We start from the raw sequence: 27252 nt of genomic DNA, 5'->3' as shown, positions 1-27252 counted from the left end.
GCTGACCTTGCCAAGATGGCGCCAAACCACAGCCCTTTGAAAGACGGAAGTTCAGCAGCGGGCTGCTTCCGGACACGTTGTTGCATCAGATTCAGGCTTCAGAGATTTCATAGGATCGAAATGGCAGCAAGTGGGGATCAGGGTGAGTTCTGGTATTGTTATTAATTTGGACGAGGTAGCGGTCAGACGGGTGTGCTGTAGCCCTTTGCAGGAAATAGCACAGAGCACCATGTGTAAAGGGTTGATTTTCAAATCGAAAACACTTTACATTCGCTACATCTCTCTTCTGGGTTTCATTTTAATGCACTTTAGGCAGCAGTTCTAGATAGGCTATAGTCTTTTTGTTAAAATACGATTATTTTCCAAACCAAGTGATTTTTTTTTACTAAGCCATGCGTGGTTTTGTATTCGCAAGTAGTGCTACTCCACTTCATGTCGACTCTCTCTTTAAGTTCAACCGCTTTTCCTGTCCTGGCATCCTTAGTGACATATGCTATCGTATTGACTCAGTGCGTCTTGCACTACCAGTTGCGTTGCACTACCATCGCTTGAGCCGACACGTTAATTAGGATAGAGGCTTCAAAGTTGTCAGAAGCAAAGAAGGTGAAGAAACCTTTAGTCGTGGGGGCAATTGTGTGTTTTAGCGTTAAATGAGAAAGGATCAAACTGGGAAACGAGAGATTTTCAAATAACAAATCAATGATTTTGCTTATTGTCGTCCAGAATTCAGAATATTATAATAATAATAATAATAATAATAATAATAATAATCTTCAGTCATTTATCCATCCATTTATTTTCTAATTGCTTCATCCAACTCAGGGTTGAGGGAGTGTCAGAGCGAGCAGTGGGTGCAAGGCAGGGTACACCCTGGACAGGACGCCAGTCCATCACGGGACAGACACACAGATACAGGCACATACACTCACACCGGATTCGGTTTTCTCAGATGCCAACTAAACCTACCTACCAGCATGTCTTTGGACTGTGAGAGGAAACTGAACCACCCAGTGGAAGCCCACAAGATTATGAGGAATCATACAAACTCCACACTGATAGCACCCCAGGAATTGAACCCAGGGCCCCAGTGCTGTGAGGCAGTATTGCTAACTACTGCACCACCATGCCATCAAGTAGTAATCATCATGATCATCATCATCTTCCCCACCAGCACAATAAATTAACACTACATTACCCAATCAGGACCCATATCTCAAAGGACTGCATTGTGTCGTAAATCCTGCAGTTATCATGGTAGATCGTTTAGGACGCATGCTTGGGTCTCTGAAGACGATTTGTGTGCCCTTTGCTGCTGGAGTGACTACACCTGGCGATCCAAACAGAAGCAGAAACAAAGAATCGTCATCACCCATTAGTACCCTGAAAGCCGTGAGCAGTGTGTTGAAGGAGAAGGAGACCTCCAGCACTTTTAAAACTGTGCTGTGCTGCGGCAGTATGAAGTAGCCTGTCGTAGGTGTCTGCCCCTTTAGAAGCAGGACTGCGGCGCCTCAAGCCTCTCTGGTGTGTGTGTGTGTGCCCTTGTGTCTTGCAGCGTTTGACTATGGTTTCTTGCTGCGCATAAGCGAGGAGTCCTCCAGGGTGGCGGCCCTGAACGAGTACCTCAGCACCCGCAGTTACCTCGGGGGGTTTGTCTTTTCGCGAGCGGACGCCGAAGCCTTCGCGCTTCTCCGCCGGCCGCCGGCCGAGCCGCTCTCCCACGCTCTGAGGTGGTACAGGCACGTGGCGGCGCTCCTGCGGGACAGCTGCAGTGAGTACAGCCGGGGGGCGCCCTCCTCCCTCCCTGCCTCCTCAGAACCCGGCCCCAGGGCTGTGCCTGCACGTCCCCTCGCTCTGGGGACCCCAATCAAAACCACTCCTAGACCGGTAATCAATCCTGTTCATGCCCTCCGGCACTCGTCCTGAGCAGGGTTCAGCTCGGGCAGTCTCTGTCTTATTTCGTAACCCCCAGTTCCTTAGTAGATGTTACTGGTCATGGCAAAGCTGCAGACATCATAAATCCTGTCCAGGAGTCTCTGTTCAGCTGAGCAGTGTCTCAGTTTCTGGTCTTCCAAATGTGAGCTGCAGTATTTATTACTCGTACTGAAGATTTGAGGTTCATTTTAGGCAGAGGATGCAGGATTTATTTTTTTTGGGGGGGGGACATTTCTCCTTTTTTTCTCTTTGTCATATGTGCGCACTGCCAAATTGGCATTTTTCGGCAGCAGTGTGTGATCTTCAGTTGTGCTGCCATGTTGAGTTATTTTTGTTCTATTTTCTGTTTTTGGTCCTGCTGTTTTCTTTGCTCAATTCCTAAAGCACTGAAATATTTTAGGGAAACTGGACATGTCATGTGGTTGCCCTAGTTAAAACACAGCCCTGCCTCAGATCTCTTGATCTAGGGAAAACCATGACTACAGTACAATTGCATATGACTTTAAATGACCTTATTTAACTCCAGCTGTGTAGCTCTATGGAAGATGACTTAATTCATGCAATATCACATTAAGGTATACTCTTTTAAATACTGGCCTCTAGCTTAATTTTGTTAAGTGTTACAAGCAAAACAGGACTGGACCCAATCACTACCGGGGTAGAGGACCTCTAAGGAAAACCCGGGTCTTGCCGATGCAGAATTTCCAAACCAGTGCCGTAGGATGTTGACAACTATGCTATAAAAGATGCTGTCCTTCAGATGAGATGTTAAACCAAAATCCTTACCTCTTGGCATAGTTTGTAAGCGTAGGAATGGGGTGTTCACCACATTCAGATCTACACAGCTGCCACAGTCGAGCTGATTTCAAGTTCCCTCTGAATGAAGCAGAAGTAAAACCTGACCGTAGCAGTGGTTAGGATTCTGGACTCCTGAACACAGACGCGGACACTGCTGTGGTAGCATTGAGCAAGATCCTTTATCCACATTGTTCCAGCAAACCCAGCTGTAGACATTGTTACCAAAAGTGCAGTGCAGAAACAGCAGGCAATTGCCGTCTCTCCAGTTGCTTTGCATGAAAGCATCATGCAAATCAAATAATGAAGGGTTACAGAGGAGAGGAGGGCACGCACCCCTCTCGATGATTTGGTTCATAGTGAGTTATTGTCATCCAGCTGAGCCCCCCGGTCCGAGTTCAGAATGCACTTCCCTGTGGTTTGACCAGTTCCAGATCAGCATTATCTTTTTTAGTAACGTGGTGACCAGAGTTGTGCTCAGTATTATAAATGGGTTCTAACTAGAGGATTACGCAATTTTAGCATTCCTTGATTTAAATCGCACTGTGTTAAATTCCCACACTGTCTAAACTCTAGAGGGGTCCTGTCACTGTAGACCTTTTACATCTTCTTCAAACGTGCTATTTGCCAGGTATTGCCCAGTCAAGAATCTATCTTAATTCATGACAAAAACTAAAACCTTGAATTTCCTTTGTCACTTCTTCAGCGTTTACTATTCCTCTCTTTTGGAAGGATACACTGTAGTGCAAACTAAGGATGCTTGAATCTCTTGACATTTGCTGAGTGGATTCTGTTCATTCAAAACGGGGCCGATGCTGGCCTCTGAGTTACTACAGAATGTCAGTGGTCACTGAATGTCCTGTGTCTGTTGTTTACAGTGTTATTTGGATTTGCTGTCCTACAAAACAGACTCACAATAAAGAAGAGACTCAGCTGTGACTACTTCAGGAGCTGATGAAACTTCTTGTGTTTTCCAGCAAAGGGGAAAAGAGTTCAGCCTCCATGGACTCCACCCAAAGGAACAGAGCCACCAAAACTGTGCCTGTACAACAGCCTGACACGCAGGAAGGTGAGAGTCACAGCCTTTCTAAAGGCATGACTGCAGGATGAGGACATCCCACAGCCTCCACTACATCCACAGAGTAGGCTCAGAGTACAGTGGAACACACAGGGGCTCAGAGTGGAGACCAGGCAGCTGAGGAACTTCTCCAGCTCTGCAGACTTACCCCCTTGGTTTGTGCTGCTGGGCTGACAGCACGCCAGTCAGATTATAGCCCATGTTTTATGAGTTTAAGAAAAAATCATTACATTTCCTGAAAATAACAAAGTAGTCCATGCAATATACAAATACCGTACAGACTTTATTGGCTCTATAGTAAATATTCAGGGTTTTTTTTGTTCTCTTTAGAATCAGTGTGGAGGTTTTTTTGTTTTCAAGGAACATGCTGTATTTTTATTAGTTTTGGAGCACTATCGTTATTGTTAATCTGAATTTAAACAGTCTCTTGTGCAGAGCAGCTGTGCGTCTCCAAGCCCGGCTGAGGTCTTTCAGTAGCCCTGTGTCATTGTGTTTCACGCCGTGTTGTTTTTCAGGAGGAGTTTGTTCCCCAGAATGGGAACAAGGTGCTGTGGTATTGCTGTGGACCCACTGTCTATGATGCTTCCCACATGGGCCATGCCAGGTAGTGTCATGGAGGAAGGCTGTGCTCTTTCCTCTGTTATACTGTTAAGACATTACTCTTTAGAACTGTTTGGAATGCACTGCTATGTCGTGAGTTGTTACAGATGTTAATAATAGCCACATTATTAAAGCTGCATACTGATAAAGTGTGGCAAAAAAGATGTTGGCTGTTGTCGCCATGTTACCTGTGTGTTTCCAATGCGCTGCACAGTGATGTGATTTAATACATGCTGTATATGCAAAAGAAAATCACAACTGACTGTCAAATGGGCACGGTTTTTTGGGAATGTGGCTGAAATCATAATTGTGTTCAAAGGGATTGTGCCGTGCTCTCTGTAGCATGGATCGTTTTGAAGACAGTTCTCCAAATGGACACCTATAGATGTTGCATATAAATCCTGCAGAAAGAAAAAGTAATGTTAAAACTGCATGACAGCCTTGTACGTTAACGATAGCGCCTCTCTCTTTCTGTCTTTTATTTTAGATCCTACATCTCTTTTGACATCCTCAGGCGAATTTTAATGAACTATTTCAAATATGATGTGTTCTACTGTATGAACATCACAGACATTGATGATAAGGTAGGACAGAGGTCCTCCAAAACATTAAACAAACAGAAGGATAATTTCAATGTGGAATCTGTCAGAGAAAAAAACAGTTGCAGTTTGATCCAGTGTTACCCCCACTTAATGTGAAACTGAGGTAGTTGCATGATTCAGGTGTCATTTTAAAATTAAAATTTTAAAGCTGTGCAAATTGAGCTTTACTGTAATTCTATGAATGTTTCTTTATAATTGACTCAGTGACTTTGTGGATTTTAAACAAATGTTTCATGTATTAAATTAAAGGTATAAAGGATCTGCCATGCAGACTAAAAGTAAGAAGGAGGAGTATAGTGTTGTTGAAGAGGCAGGGAGAACACTGAGTGGGTGACATTTTTTTTGTGCACTGACCTGATGACTCGCTTCGCAGATCATCAGGAGAGCCAGGCAGAACTACCTGCTTGAACAGTACATAGCCAAGAAACCAGCTCCTGCCCAGATACTGGAAGATGTGCTGACAGCAAGGAAGGTGAGTTTGTATTTGTGCCGTCGCATAAGACATGCAGCGCCAGTATAGTCTGCCTAAAACCTCATAAACAAAGTTAGTCCATTTAGTCCATATTACCAGTGGTTCTGTTTAAGTCCTCCACAAATATAAATTCTGGTATCATGCCCAGTCTCGACATGGTGTTGAAATAAATATCTTTGGAGTTTTTAAATAGGTGATGGTCCTGTTGGTCCACTGAGCTCCGCATGGGAGAGGTGTTGTGTGTTCAGTTGAATTCCAGGCAGAGGAACTGGGGGTTATGTACTCCTTCCCGGCAAACGCGTGTGGAAATGTTGGGAGCTCCCTGCTGACCTGCGTGTGCCCCATAGCCCTTCCAGGTGAAGCTGGCGGAGACCACGGACCCCGATAAGAAGCAGATGCTGCAGCGAATGGACACAGCAGTGAGCGAGGCGCTGGCTCCCCTGCAGGGGGCGGTACAGAGCGGAGCAGCAGTCACTCACAGCCAGGCTGAGGTACGTCTTTAAGAGGAAACGGCCACCTCACTCTAGAAATCATCCATAACAGCACAGATTTTGTAGGCGTAAATCCCCTAACTTGCAAATGAAAACCCTTGGAAAGGAAAACGTCTGTGAGGCCCACACTCAGACTCCCAGTGAGTGAGAGCCCTGCAAGGGAGTGGGGCTACAGGAGCATCCCTTAATCCCTTCACCCCCCTCCAGCAGTGGAAGCTCTAGAAACGTGAACAATAAGTCATGTCTCTTGGTCTTTAGGGTCAAATCAAGTTAATCCAAATATAGTATAATAATTGCCATCATTATAGTTTATCATTTTGTAAAAAGAGCTGAATGAATTTGTGAAACACCTTCAAGGGTTTTGTGGCTGAAGAAAATGAAGAGGATCTGATAGTCTTGTGTTTTTTTCCCGAAGGTTTTACTGGAAGAAGCCAAGGATCTGTTGTCTGATTGGTTGGATTCCCAGTTTGGCAGTCAGGTGACGGATAACTCCATCTTTTCCCTCCTGCCCAAGTACTGGGAAGGGGAGTACCACAAGGACATGGAAGCCCTGAATGTAAGAGCCTTTGCTGTAAAGCTTCTAATTGTAAAACTAGTCTAGTCTGTCATTTATAAGAACGTCTTTTAAAAATACACTGCCAGTAAAATGAAATGGAAGGTTATTGATACTTATTTGTATTGTGCTTTCTACCTGTGAATGTACTCTTCAGCAGTAGGCATCTTACACTGCAATATTATTATTTCTGCTACTGAATTATTCAGAGAGACTTAAATTTACACCCGTTTATGCAGTGTATAAGGGAAGGTGGATGTGTGTGCTGTGTGAGTACGAGCCTTAGGGATCCCCGCTGTCACCTGCCACTTCAGCAGCCCCTGTCTTCCCCAGGTCCTGCCCCCCGACGTGCTGACCAGGGTCAGCGAGTACGTGCCCGAGATTGTGGAGTTCGTGAAAAAGATTGTGGACAACGGCTACGGGTGAGCGAGAGGGACGGATTTTCATCCCGTCGGTTGTGATTGCACTTCCAGACACCGCGTGTTTGGAGTAGGAGGGGGGATCGCACTCTGAATAGTCTCGGATGTGACTGGTGCAGGGGGGTGCGTTTGCATTTTTAAGTTTCGGCTTCGCTACTTTTATATCTGACAAACTGTTCTTTTGTAGTCTGTGTCCTGTAATCGTGGTGAAATTCAGAAAATGTGCTTCTGTCCCTCTCCCCCTGCAGGTACGTCTCGAATGGCTCTGTGTATTTCGACACGGTGAAGTTCGACGCCAGTGAAAAGCACTCTTACGCCAAGCTGGTGCCGGAGGCAGTGGGGGACCAGAAGGCTCTGCAGGAGGGAGAGGGTAAGAGAGGAGAGACAGCGCACAGAACAGCGTGAAGCCCCCCGGCGGAACCCACAGAGCTGAAATCCCCCCTTACCTGTCCGCAGGAGACCTGAGCATCTCCGCGGACAGGCTGAGCGAGAAGAGGTCTCAGAACGACTTCGCCCTGTGGAAGGGCTCCAAACCTGGGGAGCCGTCCTGGGAGTCCCCCTGGGGAAAGGTGAAAGGGGTGTGGGGGAGGACCCCAGTGCCTGGGGGCGAACCCCCGGCGGGGTGCCCGCACTGTAAAACATAAAAGATCCACATTCTTTTTTTTTATGTCTTTTGACGTTCAGAAATATTGAGACAAGGCTCACAAATAGTCATGTCCTCCACCTGGGGGGTTTATTCGCTTCGGATCTTTGCAGAGTGCATCTTTCTGTGAATGTCTCAGTGTGTGCCAGGAAAATTTAAAAGAGCTGCGGCACCATGAGCTTTATACCTCGTGACACTGTAAAGTTTCTGGCATCCTGTCCAAAGTAATTTTCACTGCAGGGGCTTCTAGGTTTTTCTGTTGTCTTGGAAACCGGTATTTCATTCTTGCAAATATCCCAGGAAATCGCATTACTGAACACAGAAGTGACTCTCGTTGGTCTTTCTGAAAGGGACGGCCCGGTTGGCACATCGAGTGCTCCGCCATGGCCGGCTCGATTCTGGGAGAATCCATGGACATCCACGGGGGAGGGTTTGACCTCCGTTTCCCCCATCATGACAATGAGTTGGCGCAGTCTGAGGTAAGGCAGCCTTCCCTTGGAGGAGGTGGGCAATCCTGCTCCTGCAGTATCTCTGTAGGTTTTCAAGGCCTCTTCAAAGTGGCAGCACCTGAATAGCTCAGGGAGGCTGTTCAGTTAGTCTCATTAAGCCTGTAATGAGCTCATTGAGCTGTGTTAAGAGGCGAGTTGGAAAGAAAACCAGACACTGGCCCTACTGGACCAGGACTGCCCACCTCTGCTCTAGATCTAGGGATCTTATCCAGGTGTTGCAGTAAGCCAGAAAAGATTATGTGAGGTTATATCCGTTGGATTGAGATTGGGACACCTGAAGTGTTGTTTTGCTATCAGTCTAGTTGAGACAAGATCTTTCCTGTTTTTAGTGGGGTTTTTTTTCTGAATTCTGACAGAGGAATAGTTCTTTGACAAATCCACAGCAGTGTTACATATAATGGTTGACTTAACATATGACAAATGAATAAAAAGAGAAGGTGTACATGAGAACATTGAAACGCAGGTGCTGACGTTTTCAAATCTCTGTGCATGTGTAAAATGACATGAAGAGTTTCTGCATGTTAAAGACTTCATTGGCATGTCTCACAAACATTCCCTTCCCTTCCTTTAAATACGTGGGGAGATGAGATTATGCGATTGGCTGCAGAGGGCTGGGGTACAGTCTGGGGTGAGGTCATCGTCCAGATCCTTTGTTTCCACAGGCCTTCTTCGAGAATGACCACTGGGTTCGCTACTTTTTGCATACTGGCCACCTGACCATTGCAGGCTGCAAGATGTCCAAATCCCTGAAGAACTTCATCACTATCAAGGATGCTCTGGCCAAGCACACAGGTGACTCCTTAAGAGAGTTGTGTGCTCAGTGAGCCTGCTCCCCTGTGCATTTGTCTCCCAGAACTGCCTGGCTGCAGCTGGACCTGTATCAACTGCTGCTCCTTAACACACTTCTTTCAGCGCTGATCTCCAGTCTGTGTTTATGTGATAATTAGTTTTCCTTTCGTGATTTTTATTGTGATGTTAGAATGTAGCTTTTTAGCTTCTTTTTAAAATAGGTGTGGTCATTTACAATATCATATTGTTAGAAATGTGCCCAGTTTGGGATCAAACTGGTGTTAATCACACCTCATCAAGTAATCTGTGCAGTCAAATACAGTCATTGGTGGCGTCCTGTCCAGGGTGTGTGAGTGCCTGTGTGTGTGCCCTGGGCTGGACTGGCGTCCTGTCCAGGGTGTGTGAGTGCCTGTGTGTGTGCCCTGGGCTGGACTGGCGTCCTGTCCAGGGTGTGTGAGTGCCTGTGTGTGTGCCCTGGGCTGGACTGGCGTCCTGTCCAGGGTGTGTGTGCCTGTGTGTGTGCCCTGTGATGGACTGGTGTCCTGTCCAGGGTGTGTGTGCCTGTGTGTGTGCCCTGGGCTGGACTGGCCTCCTGTCCAGGGTGTGTGTACCTGTGTGTGTGCCCTGGGCTGGACTGGCGTCCTGTCCAGGGTGTGTGAGTGCCTGTGTGTGTGCCCTGGGCTGGACTGGCGTCCTGTCCAGGGTGTGTGAGTGCCTGTGTGTGTGCCCTGGGCTGGACTGGCGTCCTGTCCAGGGTGTGTGTGCCTGTGTGTGTGCCCTGTGATGGACTGGTGTCCTGTCCAGGGTGTGTGTGCCTGTGTGTGTGCCCTGGGCTGGACTGGCCTCCTGTCCAGGGTGTGTGTACCTGTGTGTGCCCTGGGCTGGACTGGCGTCCTGTCCAGGGTGTGTGAGTGCCTGTGTGTGTGCCCTGGGCTGGACTGGCGTCCTGTCCAGGGTGTGTGAGTGCCTGTGTGTGTGCCCTGGGCTGGACTGGCGTCCTGTCCAGGGTGTGTGTGCCTGTGTGTGTGCCCTGTGATGGACTGGTGTCCTGTCCAGGGTGTGTGTGCCTGTGTGTGTGCCCTGTGATGGACTGGTGTCCTGTCCAGGGTGTGTGAGTGCCTGTGTGTGTGCCCTGGGCTGGACTGGCCTCCTGTCCAGGGTGTGTGTGCCTGTGTGTGTGCCCTGTGATGGACTGGTGTCCTGTCCAGGGTGTGTGTGCCTGTGTGTGTGCCCTGGGCTGGACTGGCCTCCTGTCCAGGGTGTGTGTGCCTGTGTGTGTGCCCTGGGCTGGACTGGCGTCCTGTCCAGGGTGTGTGAGTGCCTGTGTGTGTGCCCTGTGATGGACTGGCGTCCTGTCCAGGGTGTGTGAGTGCCTGTGTGTGTGCCCTGGGCTGGACTGGCGTCCTGTCCAGGGTGTGTGAGTGCCTGTGTGTGTGCCCTGTGATGGACTGGCGTCCTGTCCAGGGTGTGTGAGTGTGTGTGCCCTGGGATGGACTGGCCTCCTGTCCAGGGTGTACTCTGCTTTGTGCCTGTGGCTCGCCCTCGACTCTGTACTGGATAAAGAGGTCGGAAAAGGGATGGATGAAGTCTTGTTTCCTCGTCTCCGCCTAGTTTCCCAGCTATCATGTGCCGTAGCCCTTTGCTCCTGTCATTCCGTGTTCTGTGTCTGTCCTGTACTGATCGAGCCCTTGCGGGTTTCAGCTCGACAGCTGCGCCTGGCCTTCCTCATGCACTCGTGGAAGGACACGCTGGATTACTCCCCCAACACCATGGAGTCAGCCATCCAGTACGAGAGGTTCATGAATGTGAGCAAATAGATCTTTCTTTCCCTTTGCCTTCAGGATCACTTCTGCAAGACACCTAACTACCACGGCCTAGTGCGAGATAATGCGTCTTCGCTTTCTCAGGGTCACTGTTCAGCTTCGTTTGGAAATGTACAAATGGCCGTCTTGAATCTTCGGTACCTTTCTTTTCAATAATGCAACAAACAGAGTGCATGATAATAATAGCTGGTGCCTTGAATGCCATCTTCTGTTCCATGTGCTGTCCGATTATACTTCTGCTGAATTCTTCCTACCTGTAGGAGATTGAACCAAGGGGAAGGAGATCGGATAGTCTCTATAAATCCAGTGCTGATTAAAATTACAACCACACTGTAATTGCAGTACTGATCGAACTATGGTAATGATGTGGAAATATTTGAAACTTTCTCAGAGTGTCCAAAAGTCCCTTACATAGTAACTGACCTTAAACAATAATGATCTTTTTATGAGTAATTTCTGTTAAATTGAAAAATCTTTACAAACAAATATTTTAAAGACAGGAAGTTATATGACTGTAGAAGACACTGTTGTGCCGTTCAGTCTACATACCGCAGTAGCTCCACTAAGATTCACTTCCCTCTTACTGTTACTGCACTTCCTTACAGCAGCCCGTTGCTTGAAATTCAATATCTCAAAATAGGATAAATAGCTATTTATGTGACAAAAATAAAATTCTTCCTGATTCAGGCATTTCTAACCCTGCTTCTGGGCAGCCCTACTCCAGAAGTTATTTTTAGCAAACCATGAAATCACCAATTCACTATACACCTGGAACCATTTCAGTGGGATCAATGGCTGGCGATTTGTTAAATTAATTTCAAAAATAGTTTGGAACATAAATGTGGCCCTCATGGACCTAGTTCCCATATTTAATCATTGAAGCAGATAATGTGCTCGATTACTTTTTTTAAAGCTTTCCCACTCATTAGAAAAGGGCGATTCAGGATGACCAATAAGTCGTACTGTTTACTTACTGTTTTTGGAGCTGTCTGAGACCATGATTCGCATTCCCTGCTTCTAGTAACCAGGCCGTTTGTATTCCTGTCGTTGCTGTAGGAGTTCTTTTTAAACGTCAAGGACATCTTAAGAGCTCCGACGGACCTCACAGGGCAGTTTGAGAAGTGGGAGTCCCCGGAGATCGAACTCAACCAGAGGTGAGAGGGCTGATGGACAAGAACTGCTCTTGATTCGTTAGAAATGAGATACTCAGACTTGGTCTTTAAAAAAACCTTCAGGAACTTTTTGCTGACATGTCACGGCCTCTGCGTTCTGTGTGCAGCTTCTGTGACAGGAAGGCCGCGGTACATGTGGCGCTGTGTGACAACATCGACACCCGCACTGCCCTGGAGGAGATGAGGGCCATGGTCAGCCAGAGTAACACCTACATCGCCAATAGGAAGAGTGCCAAGCTGGCACCCAACAGGGTGCTACTGCAGAGCATTGCCACCTACCTCACAGACATGCTCAAGGTGAGAGAAACCTCTGCTGTCCTCTGTGCCTCCTTTACAGGAAACAGTGCAGGTCCAGCAATGCAGTGTTCTGGATATAGGTCTGTAGTATCACCCGTCATGCTTGCTATATCGGTTGGAAATCACTGTGTCCAGAACTGCTGCAGAACTACTGTAACAGCCTAGTCTGAGCCAGTTACTCAGTCAAACCAGGCAAAGCCACAGAAGTTTGAGAAGGTACCTGCTGACGTCAATCTCTGTTCCTCCAGACCTTTGGATCAATAGAAGGCACAGAACCCATAGGATTCCCGGTCGGAGGACATGGACAAAATGTGGATGTGAGTGAGACACGAACATGCCATTCCATTAGAGACAGGTTTTAGACACCACATGTTTTGGAAAAATAAAGAAGGATTGATTTTGGACAGAAACCTGGATTCCAAAAATGTCTGTGAAGTCCAGGAGTTTTCTTAAAAGAAGGGTGAGACTAGTTTTGTAAACGGTAAATGGAAGCAATTTCTTATCGCTGTTTGTGTTTGTTAATATAAATTTTGATATTTATGAATAGTCTTGATAAAACTAGATTTTCCTTGAATTAAGTGGTCGCCTAAATGTGGGGGAACAGGAGAAGTGAACCAAAAAAAAAAAACCCTCACAGCGCTACAGGATGGTACATGTTATTTGTGTATTCTTCTTACTTGCAGCTGGAGAGCACTGTCCTGCCGTACTTGAAAGTCTTATCTGATTTCAGGGAAGGAGTTCGAAAGATTGCCCGAGAAAAGAAAGGTCTGTGGAAATTTGCTCCTCCCACGTGATTTTGTATGATTTGTTAATGGAAAAAATTGACAGGGGCAGCATGGGGGCACAGTGGGTAGCATTGTTGCTGTGCAGCACTGGGGCTGCAGGTTTGATTCGGGACCCGGGGTGCTATCTGAGTGGGGTTTGTATGTTCTTCCTGTGTTCACATGGGTTTCCTCCCACAGTCCATAGACAAGCTGGTAGGTCAAATGGTTTCTGGGGAAATGAGCCGTGTCTGTGTTTGTGTGATGGACTGGGCTGCAATACCCTGTCTCGTACCTGTTGCTTGCCAGGATAGGTTTCAGTTCCCTCTGTGACACTGAATTGGAAGAAGCCATTAGAAAAGGAAATGTATGGATGGATTGGTGGATGGAATAATTAGATTGCTCCTCACCCACAGAACCGTAGCCTCTTCCATTGTTTCTGTTTTACATAATGTTCCTATCCCATTTGGTAGTAATTAATTGATGCAAGGATCTCCTCCAGCCAGGATTGCTATAACAACATTGCTTCCACACATTATCGAGAAGGTGTAAGTGATCTATCAATATAAACACCTTTGTCTTTTTCATAAGTAGTCTAGCTCAGCATTTGCCCTTTAGTATTTATTGTTTGCGATGACAAACCTTGCACTGGTCTACATACAACTCCATCTTCCAGAATCCAGATGTGAAAAAGTGTAAATCAGTTGTTATTATGAATCGGCAAACCTGGTTTTCATTTCTAGTAAAATGATTGCAGAAATGTTATTGTGAGTCCGTGGGGGTTCAAACACAGTGGAATAAAACCTGAAGTAAAACAAACCGGGATATTGATTTGCATTTTTTGACCAGAAGGTGGCAGCGTAGCATACTGATACAGAAAAACTTTTCTGCCTGGAAAAACTTCAAAATTTCAAACTAAACTGAGGATAAAGAGAATGAATTTAGGACAGAAACTAAGAAGCCTTTACACAAAGATTGTACGGCTCTAAAATAAAGCTCTCAGCTATGGTGTTGAAGCTGATTCCCTGGAGTCTCTTGGGAAATGACTGGGAGAGATCCTTCAGTTTATGAGATGCCAGCAAAAGCTGCTGTAAAGATGGCCCACATCCCCCCCCCCTCCTTTATAACCTTCTAAATGGTTACCTTCTACACAATATAACCCAGAGCACTATTGGTAATTTAAAAATCTTCAGGCTCTAACTTGACAACACAGGCAGATTGTAAACTTGCAAAGAAGCATTTTAATCACTGTGCTAATCCTTTGAGCTGGATACAGTCTGCCTTGCTGTTCCTGGGTATCCACTGTGTTTTTGTGTTGCCTCAATTGTACAATATTCCAGGGCAATACTGACTTGGCCTTGACCTCAACGTCACATTTTAGGTCTTAGGACCTCAAAGACCATCTTAATACCCCTGGGGAAGGACTAATTAAGATCTCAGTGAATGCAGCAATATCCTGATCTTCAATTCAAAAGAATGTAATTTTTTCTTTTGGTTTTCAGGAATAATGTAGGGTTTCCTGGCAATTTTATTCGTCTTTTATTTTTGTAAAATGTATATATATATGTAAAATGATTATGAGAGTTTTGTAAGTTTTGGACATTTAGGAAATTAAATGTGTCTTGTTTTTAGTGATGTGATGGTCGCCTGACACCCCGGTTCAGGTCTCCTGCAGACTGCTAGTGTGACGTGTAGAGGCCTAGATGAGAGGTTATAGACTTACACAAGTATACGCTGCTGGTTAATGTTGTTATTATTATTAAATACTGCTACAGAATTTAATGTTACAAATTTATTTCAAAATACTAATTAAGATCTTCTCTTTTTGGTTCTGAAATATTTGTGGACTCCTTCCTTCAACGTCACAATGACATAGAAGTCATTATGTAAGAACATCTCAGCACTGTTTGGCTTTAATTGAAAAGCAGTTGAATGAAAGCAGTTCTGTTAAAAAGGCTTCTTACAGCATAAAAGAGAATGAGAGAGAGACAGCAGTTTTGATGCTTAGGTGTCTAGCCAGTCTTAAACAGTAGCATTTAGATGACCCTGCCGCTCCTGGAGAACATGTTTCTGTTTTTGAAGCAAAGAGAATCTGTTGTCTTTACGAGCAAAAAAAAAAAAGCTATTGGACCTTTAACAAAAGACCAGTGGTTATATCCTGATGAGCTTTTAATTTAGTTGGATTGTGACAGAGTTGGTGAATTATTTCTTACTGGTTTACCTGGGTTAAAAAATGGGATTGTTTTAAGAGCTGTGTGGCACAGAAACTGCAGGAGGTTCCAGTCAGTGTGTAGACCCCCATGTGCTCACACGTGGATGTTTTTCCTAACTCTCCTTGACAGTGACAGAGATCCTGCAGCTGTGTGACGCGGTGAGAGACGACATTCTCCCTGAGCTGGGTGTGCGACTCGAGGATCACGAGGGTAAAGTCAGCAGCATCTCGCAGATCACTCTGAATCCTGATATCTTGCACTGAGCAGGGTGTCTCAAGATAAGTTCAGCAAGGCCAGCATTGGGCTGCAGCAAGGAGTCTGTGTGTCAGATGACTGGCGTGGACTGTGGAAGCTAAAGGCAGGACTGTCCAGTCCTGGTCCCGCAAGGCAGTGTGTCTGTTAAACCAGCTGGTTACTGGCTTAACCGGACCACTTTAACAGCTTCTCCCAGATCTTCGGGGGAAGATCTCCCAGATCTTCTTTAAAGAGACCATAAGCCATCTGCTGTTTCTCAGTGATTAATCCAGGTGGAGTTTCTCTAAATGAACATATTTACACAGGGAGTGACCGAACAGAACATTCCTCCAAGGCAGGGCCTTGTCTCAGTGTCTTTCGTTAAATCTTCTTTTCTTTTTGACAATGTTAGGTGTTCCTCAGCTAACAGACAGCTGCTGCGAGCGAAACAAAAAGTTTAAAATAAAAGCGGATTAATTTTTCCTGAAGGACAGCACGCTCCAGCCATTTTCTAGCCTGCGTCTCCCCTGAAGACTTAGTGTGCGAGTGCTAATATTTCATTACTGCCATGGATGGGCGTCCGATGTGTTTAGAGTGTAAAAGTGGAGCTTAAGCAATGTATGCTTACAGAACACGGTTTCAAAGACATGCTCAACGGTGCAAAGCTTTGTTTAGTGCTGACCCCCGGACAGAGGCGGCGCAGCCCGTCAGCCGATTGCCTCTCAGCCGACGGCGAGTAAGTGCTTCTGTGGTGTTTTGCAGGCCTTCCCACAGTAGTAAAGCTGGTGGATCGGGAGACTCTGCTGAAGGAGAGGGAAGAAAAGAAAAAGGTAAACTGACGTTTCTGAACATTGCAGCCAAAGCACCAACTTGTTCCTTGAGAAGGCCTCCTGCTGTAGTGATGGCAACACAGCCGGACTTTTCCCTGAGTCTGGAAGAACTGCTCTGGGCCAGCCTGTTTGGAAATGTGCAAGGATTCAAGGAAAGAGAAGGGAAAGCAACAGATCATGAACATGATGTAGGCATGGAAAAAACAATTAGCAGCCTTTTCAGTGCTATAAAGGCACTTAAATGTCTGACGAAGAGAGGTACAGCTTTTCTGTTTCGGGTTAAAATTCCAAACCAGACTAAAGCCACTCTGAGTGCTGTTACTGGTTACGTAACTTAGTAGCACTAGAATATGCTACCTTGTACTGTAAATAACGCACCTTCACAATGAAGCATATAAAAGGTCACTGAGCAGAAACACAATACTGTGCATTTTTATGAATAGACAGTGTCTGTTTCATTTGTGACTTTAGGTGTGTAGATAATCTTTTAGGAATTTCCCAGTACCTATTAAACACTATGTGTACACTGCTCTGTATTTTCTCTCAAGCATTTAAAAGATTCACTTTCCAATGGGAGGAGACTGAAAGTATACAATTGCTTCTGAATCTAATGAAAACCGCTGAGCTCTGGTCTAAGGGCAGGTCTTGCGTTTTTCTGCAAAATCCAAAAGGCTCAGCTGTGCATCAGAAGTGACCTCACAGCTGCGCATTGTCAGCTGCTTCTCGGCACAATGTGTCAAATGTGTCCGTCTTGCCTTTCTGATTGGGAAACAGCTGCTGTAGCTTCCCTTTAAAAAGCCTGCTTCCGTGTGGTCTTGAGAAGGATTGGAATCCCACATGCCTGAGCCAGTAAAATTACAGTAGGCGTGCACTACTCCTCCCTTGGAGACCCACAGTGTTAGCAAAGAGGACACTTTTAGAGAGGCTTTGAACTGAGGAGGGATAATAAAGAATTTCTAAGCTTCATAAAACAGGACTGGGATGTTTTAAGGAAGACAGTGAGAGGTTGCCCTAGTTGGCTGAATGTTATTGAAATTTGAATGCTGCTGTGGGAGGTTGACTCCTTGGTTTGTCATCTAACTGTGCCCTCTGTGATGTGCCAAGGGTTTGTGAAACTGAAATGCACCACTCCTCCATCTGTTGGTCACTCTGCGACTCCGATGTGAGTGCGTTTGGCTTTCCTTGGTCCTCCTTCCCCCCCCCTGCTTGTACAAGGACATAAAGCACGAGATGAACCGAAGATCCGTTGGGGTTGTAGTGGGAAAGAGCAAGAAAGAAGACATTTTAATTGCTACTTTCCAATGTTTTTGGAATAAACAAAAAGGGAATATTTTTAGCTTACGGTTGCAGGAAAATTTCCGTAGTGTGAGAATGGACTTGCTCAAAGCTGTCAGAAGATAGGTCTCCGATTAGTCACAGTAAGGACTGACCCGGTGGTGTTGCAGATCTTATAAAGTCTGTATGACGTCCAGTTCATTTACTGGGAAGGAGGGTTGACTGAGGGTCAATCTCAAACTGTTTGACTGGAACAGTTGGAAATGCTGCATGCCTAATCATCGGGTTCTGCACATAATTCATAACTAATGAAGGAGACCACTAGGATGTTAGGGGTGTTGGTAGTGAGTGCAGTTTCCCCAAACACAACCATAGTTTTAGGATCCTTCACGATGGCTTCAGTACAACAGGAGCCAGTCAGAAAATGACTTCTGTCATCCCTAGGCTGTCCTTTGAAGAATATGATCCCTCTATCCATTTTTCCCTTTCTTGCTATTTGCAAGTTTTCTTAAGTGTAATCCTGATTGCATTTTTATGTTATTGAAACTTAACATGAGGAAGGAGTTAGAATCTGACAGATAAACTTCGAAAGGCAGAAAGATTTCAGATCTGCTCTGGGATCCGTGTCCAGTGAGGTGAAACAGCACAGCACAGGAGAGTGGCTGGTGACAGGTGAGATACTGCCTGGCCAGTTAGCTGATTACATGATCACATGTAACCCCTTGCCAAGCTGTCTGTGGACTTCCCACACGCATAGAGAGGTTAATTCGTCAAAATGTTTGTCCTTGGAGAAAACTGAAAACCGAAATTCTGAGGGTTCAGTGCAATTATACATTTTGTAGTGGTTGTGATTAGGCCTATTCAGAAAATATATTTTTTTTTATCAAGACTTCAGAATGCAGTATTGGATATATACTTTTAAATCATGAGTTCAGATAATGCTAAAATTCATAAAATAGAATTATTTTGCTTCACTGCAGGTAAATGTGCTCTTCAAATAAAATGACCTTTTCTTGAAACGAGTATTAACATTATCATGAATGGGCACAGCAGTAGCTTGGCGGTTAGTTCTGCTGCCACACAATCTGGTGCATCTGCTGTGTGCAGTTTGCATGCTCTTTACTCTGGGTTAATTATTTTAATTGATGCCCTGTATTCACGTGTTAGGGCCCCCGACTAGCTCTGTTAGTAATAATCTCAGGGTAGAGGGTTTGTGTCCACATCAGGCGCCAGGTCCTAACAAACCTGTCCTGTAAAAAACTAATGTTACTGAACCAGCAACAGGATGTACTGTAGCTGCCCCTGCGTGCTTGAAGGCATAACAGGCAAAACATCCATTCATGTGTTAGTGCCCCTTGGTGGGCTTGTGAATCCTGGCTTGTGCTCATTGTCTGCCAGGGTATTGAAAATGGATGGATGGATTATCCTGAATGCTAGGAATGAAGAAGCCTGTTTTTTTTTTGGAAAAAAACCTAAACCAGATTGGCACAGAAAGCACAAAAATTAGTAATTTGGAAAGACACGATTATTCATTTCCTTTTCAGAACTCTGCTTGTCTATTTTATTTTCAAAATATTCAGCACTGACAAGTGCCAGCATGTGTGAGACAGTGCTTAACGTGGGACTGGTATCCTGCACACACACATTTCGGTGTGTCTGTGCTGCCTGTGCGCTAGAGGTGGGGGAGGGGCTTGTTAAAAATGCAGGCTTGCTCCAGCTCGGTGCCATCTGCAAAGCGGTGAGCCAGTGCTGCCGTCTGCTGATTTCTGTTGGTGCAGCACCCTGGGGCTGGCAGGCAGGATTCTCGGGTGGGGACGGGCTGCGGTGTGCATGACACAGGGCACAACACCTGCGCTCCAAACCACCCTGCAGTTCCGAATTAGTCAGGCGTATTGTATTGCACAAATGCAGGTGGTACCGGTCTTCTTCAGGTCTTGAAGACATCTGACTTCAAAGCTCATGTTGGCTTTAAAAAGTCTTAAACTTTCATGTTAAAATAATAAAAAAGTGGAGCCTGTAGAACAAGAAAATGCACATTGTGTAACAAAAAGTCCACATTCCTCATTCTGACTGACCAGTGAGAGACAGAGAACATTAGTAAGAATCTTCCCCTTCTTTCTCCTGCAGAGGAGGATGTTTGCTTTACACTATTACCAAATAAACAGTTGGCTTCAGGATCTGATGCTTTACTTTCAAATGCTCTAGACCAATGCAAGGCATTTAATAACCTTGTTAATAGAGAATATGATTATAGTAATTTGCGTCAAGTCTGCTAAACAGTACAAAATTCTGTTACCCAGTTGCACTGTGGCTGTTAACTTTGAAGAAACTTTTTGCTTAGTGGGGCCAGAGAAAATATAATGTCACCGGTCCTGGGGTCACCCAGCCCATCAGTAATTTCCTCATTGTCTCTGGCAGGTGGAGGAAGAGAAGAGAAGGAAGAAAGAAGAGGCAGCCCGCAAGAGACAGGAACAGGAAGTGAGTGGCCAGCAGGCACAGTGCCACACACGTCGTAGGCCCTCTCCTGTCTTCAGCGCAGCGAGCTGATCCGTCTGCTGCCGGACTGGGCTGCGTCCAGCTTCGGCAGCTGAAGAGAGATCTGCCTTTTCCACGAGCCCCTCTGTTCCTTTGGAGTGCTCTGGGTCTCCTGTGACTGCTCCCTGTTCTTTCCCCAAAGTGATACCTGCATCTGGGGAAGCCAGCTTTCCCCTCTCCATGTCCATTCTCCCTCTGCCACCGTCCAGCCTCTGTCCAGCTTGGACGCTTGTGTGTCTTTATTCACTGGCTGTGCACGGTTATATGAAAAACACTGCATGTAGCACAAAAAGCGACCGTTAGCTGGCTATTTTCTATCACATTTAATGCAGTGTGTTGCTGGGCACAATCACCTCGAAACAGTAAATTGTTTCTGCCCTGTACTTGTATTGGGATACCACGGTTATGTGTTTTCTTTCAGATGGCCAAGCTGGCCAAGATGAAGATCCCACCCAGTGAGATGTTCAGATTGGAAGCAGACAAGTACTCCAGGTTTGATGAGACGGTAAGAATACAGTCAGAGTCTCCTCTCGCTGGCAGGATTTTCACCTCGGGACTTTGAGAGTTTATCTGTTTGACAAATCACAGAATGGCTTTCAACAAAGCAACAGAATTCAGATATAAGTGAGAACAGGAAGAGGGAATCAAGCAGACAGGTTTCTGTGACGCAGAGTAAGCCATTCTATGAAGTTAACCCCCTTGCCACATTGTAATAAATAATCTATATTTATATAGTGCTTTATAGCAAAGCAAAACATTAGAAACCTGTGATTACAAACTTTAATATCGTTTACAGTTAAGAAGTTACTTTTGACTGTCCTGCTCATCTGCTATGAGCTGAGACGTTTCGACATTGCCTTGGAGCAACAGAGCAGGACACACACTCTCCTAAAGTTCAGAGCCCAGTTTGGGGAACTGGTAGAAGACCAGAGTTAGAAGACCACAAATGAGGTGTATGTGTATAAAGAGGCAACAGGTCACAGACGTAGTCAGGTGCCAGACACTGCAATCCCTTTTAAAGGGCAGTGACAGGATTTTGGATTTTATTCTGAAATCCTAATGGGAGCCAGTGAAAGGTGTTTACGAGCACCTGAGTTATGAACATATGTCAACTTGTTTAGAACATGTCGGGATACCGCAGCAATAATCAAACCTGAAAAAACACGCACTTTTATTTGCTTCTCTGTATCATAATGAGGAGAGACATGGACTGATGCAATACCTTCACAACATTGCAATCTTCAGATGCAATGCTCAAATTAAAGATAACATGGAGACTTCTCACCTGAGTGTTTGGACTGATTCCAGCACCATCAGTAGTAAAGCTAAAGGTGACAGTTGTGGAGCTGATATAAAGAGCATGAGATCAGATTTGTTGAGTTTAGATGTACCAAGTCGAAAGTCATCTGACGTGATGCTGGTGACTGCTGTGTCTAGTGTGTGCATAGCCTGTTGGTTCTGAAAAACACCACTTTCATATACATTTTTTTTTCATTTAAGAGAGTGCAGCCAAAACCTTTTGGCAGAGTTTTGCAGTTACCTTTACATGCCCAATGCAAAACTGTACACACCCAAAATATAAGTGTATATAATAAAATGAGGGAAATAAAACTGCTTCATAGTGCCTTTTCGTGCACAAGGAGATTTTGTCAATAACATCATATTGGTGTAATGCCAGTATATTCAAGATCTTTTGAATAACTTGTGTGACATGTATGGTGAGATACAAACATTAAGAACAGCTGTGGTGTGATTTTACCTATACCATGCCCACTTCGTGTTAGGTGTGTTCCTTAAGTGTAATTATTTCAAAGGAGTATTCAACATGCACGAGCACATACAGTAAGTGGAGAATTGAATGCGTATCATTATTGTTATCACAGTATTAAAGATCCTGGCACCCTTAAGTACAAGTACTGAAATATTGCATGTACAGTTTTAGTTTGAGTTCACATATCTACAAAGTATTATCAAACGTTTTCCCCTTTCTCCAAACGTGAGAGTTGATAGGAGCTACAATGATCTCAAAGTGCTTTGATTTGTTTTCTTGCTGCTGACAATATATACTGAGATATACATGCTGTTGGTTCCCATACACACTTATTTCATTTTAATACCTCTTGGTAGGAAATGATGGATCTCATGTTATTTGTAAACTGTTATTTAATAAGATTTATCAATTTGACCTTTAACGCTCATTTTATAAATTCAACAGGGTTTTCCCACACATGATTCAGAGGGCAAGGAGATCAGCAAGGGACAAACCAAGAAGCTGAGGAAGCTGTATGAAGCTCAGGAGAAGCTCCACAAGGAGTATCTGGAGATGGTTCAGAATGGGAGCAACAGCTGAGAGATGGATGGCTGACCACCAGCCTGTAACCGAGCACTGATCACTCTGTCCAGACCTGACGGGCAACATGATGCCCCATTAACCTGGCCAGGGATTTATCATGGGATTTATCAGGAGCATTCCTCACCTTTTCTTTCTTCTGTAAAGTTTGTGATCAAAGAACTGTGAAGTAAATATGCAAAAGACGAGTGTTGGTGTCTATCCTTGCAAACACGTTTGACGGAATGTAAAATGAAGTGAAACCTGATGTGTTTCAGTATTGATTGTGCTGCCAAATATTTCTTAGTTACTAGAAAATCATGCTTTGTCATGCTTACCCGTCCACTCGGCGAATTGTGAACAAGAGCAGTACGAGGAACGAGAAGGATATGTGCTTTTTACTAATCTGAGACCTTTTAAATGCAGGTAGAGAACCAGCTTTTTAAGGTTAAGCAGACACAGTCTTTGCCTATTTAAGAATCAATAAATGGATTGGTTTCACAATTTTAAGCATTGATTGTTGTGGGGGACAGTATATGAAAGATCATTTTTTAAGACGTTGGGTAAACATAGTTACCTTTTTTACTTGTCTGTGAGAAATTGGCTCTAAACAATATTTTCTTATCTAGAAGACTTCTGTAAAATATTTTAGGTAGTTTTCACTAAAGCTTTGTAGGTGTTGCTATGCAGGGAAAATCAGGAATGGGGTGAACGTAGACCAGCTGGTTTCAAAAAGAAATGTCATTCTCAGCTTCAAAGGTGGTCCGCATCTCTGAACACAAAGTACTTGCTCACAGTGTCGCAAGAGCATTGCATGAATCTTTGGGCTGTCTCTGTACACACTGACCTTGTGCACAGTTTTACTGCAGAGATTGTTGTCCAATCAATCATGTCATTGCATTTAAGTTGCATTTTTTCATTCCATCCAAAAACGTCTCTGACAAGATGGAGGAAACCCTTTACCACATGTTTCGAACAGTATGCTGTAATTATTTATACTTGTGTTTCAGTATCCATATGAGGTTCCTAAGCCTCACAGGAATGCACAGCTTTGCGGTTGAAAGAAAACCTGGCAGCTCTCTGCGATTTAAATTCTACTATGCCCTTTCTTGTCCTGTAAGCACATCTAGTTTTAGTTATCTAACTTTACTACTTCCAGCACTGCCATTTGGGTGATAGACTGTATAATTATTAAGAATAGAGCTATGCTAAAACCTGAGTTAGACAATTCTAAGAGAATTGAAGACTAAATCAACCCTTGTTAACGATCACATGTGAACGTTCCATCTGTTCTCTAACCGTCCTGTCCCACTGAGGGCTGCGGAGGAGTGGGAGGCTATCCAGGTCAGCAGTGGACGCAAGGTAGGATACACCTTGGACGGGACGTCAGTCCATCAGGGGGCACACACGGACACAGTCACGCACACTTAAGCCGGTTAAGCCTACCGGTATGTGTTTGGACAGTGGGAGGACACCCAAACCCCATGCAGATACTGGAGCACTCCAGGTCTGAAATTGAACCCAGGGGCCCGTTGCTGGCCAACTGCGCTGGCCCCTCTGAGTAATCAATGAGTCCAAATTTCTTGCATTGTGTGCTGAAAAATTGTAAAAGTTAACCAAAGTTAACTGTACTTCCTCCAAGTTAAGAGACATATGAAGGTAATTGCATGAAATTAATGTTCCTCTAGGTCACAGAAATGAAAAGAAACTTGCCTGTATATTTTACATTATCTTTTTTGTTTCATTGTAATTGGAGTGAATGGGGATATTTTCGTATCTATGGTAAACTCAAACACATAGAAGAATTTACAATGAGGTATTCACTGGTATATGTACACAAAAGATGTTTGAGAAACCTTTGTAAACTTCCTGTTTTCATAGGTGGGCTTGTACATGGAAAGATGGGAAAACAATAAAATATTCAAAATTCTTAAATAGGATAAATCTGTGAAAACTCCGAAAATATGGTGGCTTTTATATAATTTTTTAGATATGTTTCTTGCCACATAATAAAGACTTTTTCTCCATTATACCCCAAATTACATTTTTTAAACTTTTTTTAGATTTTTTAGATTTAGTTAAAAGTTTTTTTTATAGTCAATAATAACCTTTTCTAATATTCTGCATATTATCAAAAGCCATGCCATCGAAGGGTAAGACTGTTGCCTGCAGCAGCAGAAGGGTTGAAAACAAGCAGGCCATTAGGAGGAGTTTTCTTGCTAATATCTGGGAGGGTGTGCAGAGCTCTTTATCAGTTCATGTTTCAGTGCCACATCCCAGTGTCAGTGCTCTGGGCTATTCTTGTTTGTTCTATTGTGCGATCATGGTGATACGAGAAACTGACTCTGCACTTGGGCTTGAGGTGCGACTTTTCAAACAATGGCTTCACAAATCCTTCTGTGAGAGTGACTGGATATCAAGTCACATGGATTGTGCATTTATTCATTTTTAATTGCCAACTAGAAGTTACTGTCCATTATTCTTGAAGCACAATGGATCAGTATCTTTTAAAAGAACTCTTGTATCCAGCTTTTTTCTCTTTATTTTTTAATCATCTTAAGTTATATATGCAATATTAAAAATGCATCTAAAGCACATTGTAAAAAATGCATTCTAGTTTTTTTTAAGAGAACGTTGTTCAAGAGTAAAGGAGAAAAAAAGCTAAACTTTTAAAAGACTGGATTGTTTTCCTTTTCCACCAGGTCATTTATTATATTAAGCCTTTGCTACATTTCTTCTTGCACGAATTAAGTAACCTAAAACTGACACTTTACCAATTCCCTGTTTAAGCAGTGTTTAGTGTTAATTTGTGGTTAGGGCTCTGGGTTACCACTGTAAGTTTGTGGGTTCAAGTCCCTTCTACAGAAGTTGTGGGTATATTTCTGAGCAAGGTACTGTACTTTGTTTTTATTACAGTTTGCTATCCAACTGAAATCTAGCATTACCAGCTGTAACCTTGTCACTATGGAAACCATGATAAGGCCTGATCTGGTCTATAGAGATGAGTTTGGATTAAAAAAAACAAGTTTTAGCGTAGCACTATATCACGATTTATCTTTCTTTTATTAAACTCCTAGAGCTCAAAAACTCAAGACAATTCAAAATTTCTTTCCAGTGCTAATGAATCTTTGAAAAAACAATGTCTCATCCTGGAATATAATAATAATAATTGCTTACACTTATATAGCGCTTTTCTGGACACTCCACTCAAAGCGGTTTACAGGTAATGGGGACTCCCCTCCACCACCACCAATGTGAAGCATCCACCTGGATGATGCCAGAACGCTCACCACACATCAGCTATCAGTGGGGAGGAGAGCAGAGTAATGTAGCCAATTCATAGAAGGGGATTATTAGGAGGCCATGATTGGTAAGGGCCAATTGGAAATTTGGCCAGGACACCGGGGTTACACCCCTACTCTTTTCGAGAAGCGCCCTGGGATTTTTAATGACCACAGAGAGTCAGGACCTCGGTTTTACGTCTCATCCGAAGGACGGCGCCTGTTTACAGTATAGTGTCCCCATCACTATACTGGGGCATCAGGACTCACATGGACTGCAGGGTGAGCGCCCCCTGCTGGCCCCACTAACACCTCTTCCAGCAGCAACCTTAGTTTTTCCCAGGAGGTCTCCCATCCAGGTACTGACCAGGCTCACACCTGCTCTCCCATCCAGGTACTGACCAGGCTCACACCTGCTTAGCTTCAGTGGGTTGCCAGTTGTGAATTGCAGGGTGATATGGCTGCTGGCTATATGTTATACTTTTTTTGTTAGCCAAGGTTTTCAAGATGGACTCCACCCCCCCAACATATCAGCTTGCAAGACTCGATGTCTCTCAGTTTCCTTTCCTATGGACAGCTCTGATGAGGAATCGAAAAAGAAGCAGGCTGAGTACTGGTTAGAAAATGAGCCTTGGCCTTTCAACTAATCGGTCTCTTTTTTTGGGGTTAGTTCCTCTTTATCCCTCACCCACATTCATGTTCAAAACTAACAATCAATTGATTGTGCTCTGTGCTCCAGGTGCAAAACACTGGCTTTCCTTTAGCTTTCTCCGTCAATTCTCTTCCTTGCCGTCATTTGGAAGGTAAGCTTTGAATGTTTTCTTTCAAACCCCACTTTTTAGTACTCAATTCATTTGTTATTTATCACAGACCTATTTACAGCACATTTCCACAAAGTGCTTTACAGGTAATGGGGACTCCCCTCCACCACCCGTGTGCAGCCCCACCTGGATGATGTGATGGCAGCCAGAGTGCGCCAGACACTGACCACACACCAGCTCTCAGTGGGGAGGAGAGCAGAGTGATGAAGCCAGTTCAGAGATGGGACTAGGAGGGCATGAGTTTATTCTGATCATCTGTATAAGCAAGCACTACATCTTCCTTACTTATTGCTTCTCCACTCTAGTGAAGAGCAATAATGGAACATTTATAAATGCTAAAACGCCATCTATCGCACGGCTCTCACACAGTCGCACATATGGGGGAGACAATTTAGAAACACCAGTTCATCTAGAGCCAGCGTGTTCTGGGAGGTAACAGGAGCTTGGGGTGACGATCCACACGACCGAAGTCCAAACAGCAGGGCTCCTTTGTGCTGCGAGGAACCAACACTTACTGTCACGGCATACAGCCACCCTTAACCAACATAACCAGAGACTCCCAGCCCTTACTCAGTGTTACTTCTCGATCAGCAACACCCATTCGTTATTTACTGTACACGCCTCACTACCTCCCTACCAGTTAGTGCAACTTGCCCGTTACTCAAGTCCTTTCAGACCACTAATGACTGCGGTGGCTTAGGCCTACTGCCGTCTTGTCTTTTAACCATCCGACGGCTTTAAAACTGCATAACACACAACACATAAACTGGACTAAGTACTCATCGCCGCCCTGCAAAC

At 44.6% G+C, this 27252-nt stretch overlaps 1 protein-coding gene across 2 annotated transcripts; it reads left to right on the top strand.

Moving 5' to 3' along the window:
• Positions 1 to 22561, top strand: cars1 (cysteinyl-tRNA synthetase 1). 2 transcript variants are annotated; one of them, XM_088611721.1, is made up of 23 exons: positions 1 to 142; positions 1553 to 1768; positions 3705 to 3796; positions 4321 to 4409; positions 4893 to 4989; positions 5381 to 5479; positions 5827 to 5970; positions 6386 to 6526; positions 6857 to 6945; positions 7191 to 7312; positions 7399 to 7511; positions 7936 to 8064; positions 8757 to 8886; positions 10585 to 10688; positions 11763 to 11860; positions 11986 to 12175; positions 12424 to 12492; positions 12859 to 12940; positions 15279 to 15359; positions 16146 to 16213; positions 19907 to 19966; positions 20445 to 20528; positions 22239 to 22561. In XM_088611721.1, the coding sequence occupies exons 1-23, from the start codon at positions 16 to 18 to the stop codon at positions 22371 to 22373; spliced, it is 2559 nt and encodes an 852-aa protein (XP_088467847.1). In that variant the 5' UTR covers positions 1 to 15; the 3' UTR covers positions 22374 to 22561. The 2 variants fall into 2 exon arrangements, with proteins under 2 accessions (XP_088467847.1, XP_088467848.1); XM_088611722.1 differs by lacking the exon at positions 1553 to 1768.
• The last annotated feature ends 4691 nt before the right edge of the window (positions 22562 to 27252 follow it).

This window comes from Lepisosteus platostomus, chromosome 18, assembly GCF_059453375.1.
Source record: "Lepisosteus platostomus isolate fLepPlt1 chromosome 18, fLepPlt1.hap1, whole genome shotgun sequence".
Lineage (NCBI taxonomy): Eukaryota > Metazoa > Chordata > Actinopteri > Semionotiformes > Lepisosteidae > Lepisosteus > Lepisosteus platostomus.
Note: the sequence above shows the minus strand (reverse complement) of the source record. Positions and strands in the feature narration are given on the sequence as shown.

Excerpts from the sequence above, each read along its gene's own strand:
- cars1 (XM_088611721.1), top strand. The coding sequence starts at position 16 with ATGGCGCCAAACCACAGCCCTTTGAAAGACGGAAGTTCAGCAGCGGGC. Across the intron at positions 4,410-4,892 it reads TCCCACATGGGCCATGCCAG|ATCCTACATCTCTTTTGACA; the intron begins GTAGTGTCATGG and ends CTTTTATTTTAG. Across the intron at positions 5,480-5,826 it reads ATGTGCTGACAGCAAGGAAG|CCCTTCCAGGTGAAGCTGGC; the intron begins GTGAGTTTGTAT and ends TGTGCCCCATAG.